The following is a 3,011-nucleotide window of genomic DNA, read 5'->3' as shown; positions in this document are numbered from 1 at the left end:
TGTAATTGGTCTGAAATTTTCTATTCAAATTTTAGCATGTAGACTTTCTAACTCGATTACACAGATATCATCAACTCTCACTTTTGCTCCTGATACTTTTATTTATAGTAGCCAAGGCACAAATCCATCCAAGAAAAACTACTTTGGATGTAAATTGGTGTATAGGATGTCTTTGACAAAAATAATGCTCCACAAAATCTCCACTGCCTGGGAAGTCATGTGCAAGATTGCTCTACGACTGTACTTGGAAGAATTTTGTATTCCTCCTTGGCTTCAGGCAGAGAACATAATTTATTCTGAGGAAAGCCCAGATTACATTGTAAATGGTGCCTCCTGGCACTGTGCAACACCAGCATTAAATTTGGGATGAGTGACTCTCATTCCTCAAAACTCACTCATTTCTGGTTGATCTCTATCTCTCACAATAATGAATCTACCTTGACTACAGTAGTTGGGATTAAAACTAGGCATTTTCAATAAAATATTTAGCCATTAAGCCTTTTTGTTTAAATATTTTAATTACTTGGCCTATTGGTTATACAATCTGTACCTGTAGCTTTACAGGGAATTGTTCTACTGAATACATAAACTCAGAGATTTTCTACACATTGTGATATTTAACAATGTCCCTTTGATCAATAATTTGCAAATTCAAAGAAGTTTTTAATTGGAGGAGACAGTAGTCATGAATTAATCAAATATTGATATTTTATGAAAGAGGAACCATTAGTGATTCCAGAAAAAGGAGGAGCAAAATATGCTTAAAGCACATATTTTGACTTCAAGACCATTGTCCTTCTATCAGTCACACTTGTTCTTAAAATATGAACAGATTTTGTCTTTATCTTCTCTAGTCGCAGGAATTGTCACCCAGGATTACTCTTTGACTCCAGAGCTTCCTCATGGCATTTTTCACCTCTGAGTTCCTGAGGGTGTAGATTAAAGGGTTTAACATGGGTGTTACCGTAGTATAAAACACAGCCAATACTTTATCAATAGGGAAAGTGATCATGGGCCGAAGGTACACAAATATACAGGGCACAAAGAATAGGATGACTACAGTGACATGGGAGGCACAGGTGGAGAGAGCCTTCCGCTGTCCTTCGGTGCTGTGATTTCTTAGGGAGCAAAGGATGAGGATATAGGAGGTGATAAGAATAGAAAAAATGATCATACACATCAGCCCACTGTTGGCGGCCACAAAAAGTACAAAGATGTGAGTGTCAGTGCAGGAGAGTTTCAGCAGAGGGAAAAGGTCACAGACAAAATGGTCAATGACATTGGGGCCACAGAAAGGCAGCCAGAATATAAAAAGAATTTGAATCAGAGCGTGAAGAAATCCCCCGGCCCAGGCTACAGCCACCAGGAGGCCACACACTCTCCTGTTCATTGTGATTGTGTAGTGCAGGGGCTTGCAGATGGCCACTAGTGGTCATAGGCCATCACCGTGAGCAGGATGATCTCAACTCCCCCAAAGAAATGCTCCACAAAGAGCTGAGTCATGGACCCACTGAAGGAGATCGTTTTCTTTTCTGCAAGTCAGTCACATATCATTTTGGGAACCATGGTAGAAGAGCAGCAGCCATCTATGAAGGACAAGAAAGACAGAAAAAAGTACATGGGGGAACCCAGGGCTCGGCTGGTGGTGATTGTCGGGACAATGAGTAGGTTGCCTGCCGCGGTGAGAAAGTAGATGACTGTAAACACAGTGAACAGGAGTTTCTGTGCATCCGGTTTCTGTGTCAGGCAGAGCAGAATGAATTCAGTCACGTTGTTCATTCGCTCCATGAATCCTGTTTGGCATTTGGATAATTGATTTATCCCTGAGTAGCTCAGGAATTGCAATTGTGGCAGCCAAATTTTGATCAAGCAAATAATTTCTTTCAGGATTATGTTCTATAAGATGAATGGAAACCCCAAGCAGAAAAAACCAAGATTTAATGTTGGGCCATATTATTAGTCACATAATGAACACATCGCTCTCTTCTCTCTCTCCCTCTCTGTCTCTCTCTCTCTCTCTCACACACACACACACACACACACTCATTCATATACACAGCACAGTTCTATGATTGTTGACATGCCAGGCACTTTCTTGTAATCGTACATGGGTGGATATGGTCCCATCAATTGCCATAATATTTTCCCCCACAGAAAAATAGGAATAAAAAGAGGACTGTAAGGAGGAGCAGAGGCTTGAATTCAGGAGAGTCTACCTCCCCGTGTCTCTCCTTCAGTCACTGGTGCTGACGGGGCTAAGCTGTAGAGTTTGTTATTCCTGTTATTTTTAGCTTGTTTCAGGGTGAATATAAAACGTTAGGTAAATTCAATTTGGAACTACAGATGATGTAGACACATTACAGAAAAACTGAACTGAGTGAGTGTTTGAGGATCCAGTAAGATATGCCTGGCAAGTAGATTGTGAGCTTACGCTACCTTCAAACATAATTGTCTAAGAATACCATCACACAAGAAGGTAAAAGGATATCCTGAAGAGGACAACACAGACAGCTTGATGCAAGGCAATTCCACAGATTTATTTGAAACTTTAGAATTCACTCTCTGGAGAACTTCTGTCACGTTTAGGTGTCACGGGCATTTTGCAAATCAAAACTCAATTTAGGGAAGACTATGAAAAATTCTGTGGATCTATTTAGAAAACATATAGTTTTAAACTAAGGTAAAGAATGAAAAGCATCATAATTTGTTGACACTGGAACTAAACAGTGTTCTTTAGTCAGCTAGACTATTTTTTTACTCTGTTTTCACTGATGAGTAGCCATGTGATGTTGTGTACAGACCCTAGTCTTACTGCACTGAAACCTTCTCACATGTAAAATAAGAAAAATAACAAATGGCAGTGAGTAATTGAAGAATATCATTATTACGTAGGCCAAAGTTTTGTTCTAACGGTAAAATGCATAACTTTCCACACATTCCAAATTCTTGATAAAGAATAAAAATGAAAAAAAGATGCACACATCATTATTCTTATCCTTGAAATATTTGAA

The 3,011-nt window shown here is 39.3% G+C and overlaps 1 protein-coding gene across 1 annotated transcript; it reads right to left on the bottom strand.

Moving 5' to 3' along the window:
• Positions 1 to 850: 850 nt before the first annotated feature.
• LOC131395145 (olfactory receptor 4C5-like) lies at positions 851 to 1,811 on the bottom strand. The gene is given in 2 exon segments (XM_058526933.1): positions 851 to 1,431; positions 1,434 to 1,811. Coding segments are annotated over 2 exon segments (936 nt in total). The 5' UTR covers positions 1,789 to 1,811.
• Between the last annotated feature and the right edge of the window lie 1,200 nt (positions 1,812 to 3,011).

This window comes from Diceros bicornis, chromosome 31 (genome assembly GCF_020826845.1).
Source record: "Diceros bicornis minor isolate mBicDic1 chromosome 31, mDicBic1.mat.cur, whole genome shotgun sequence".
In the NCBI taxonomy this organism is placed as follows: domain Eukaryota; kingdom Metazoa; phylum Chordata; class Mammalia; order Perissodactyla; family Rhinocerotidae; genus Diceros; species Diceros bicornis.
This window is presented reverse-complemented; position numbering and strand designations above follow the sequence as displayed.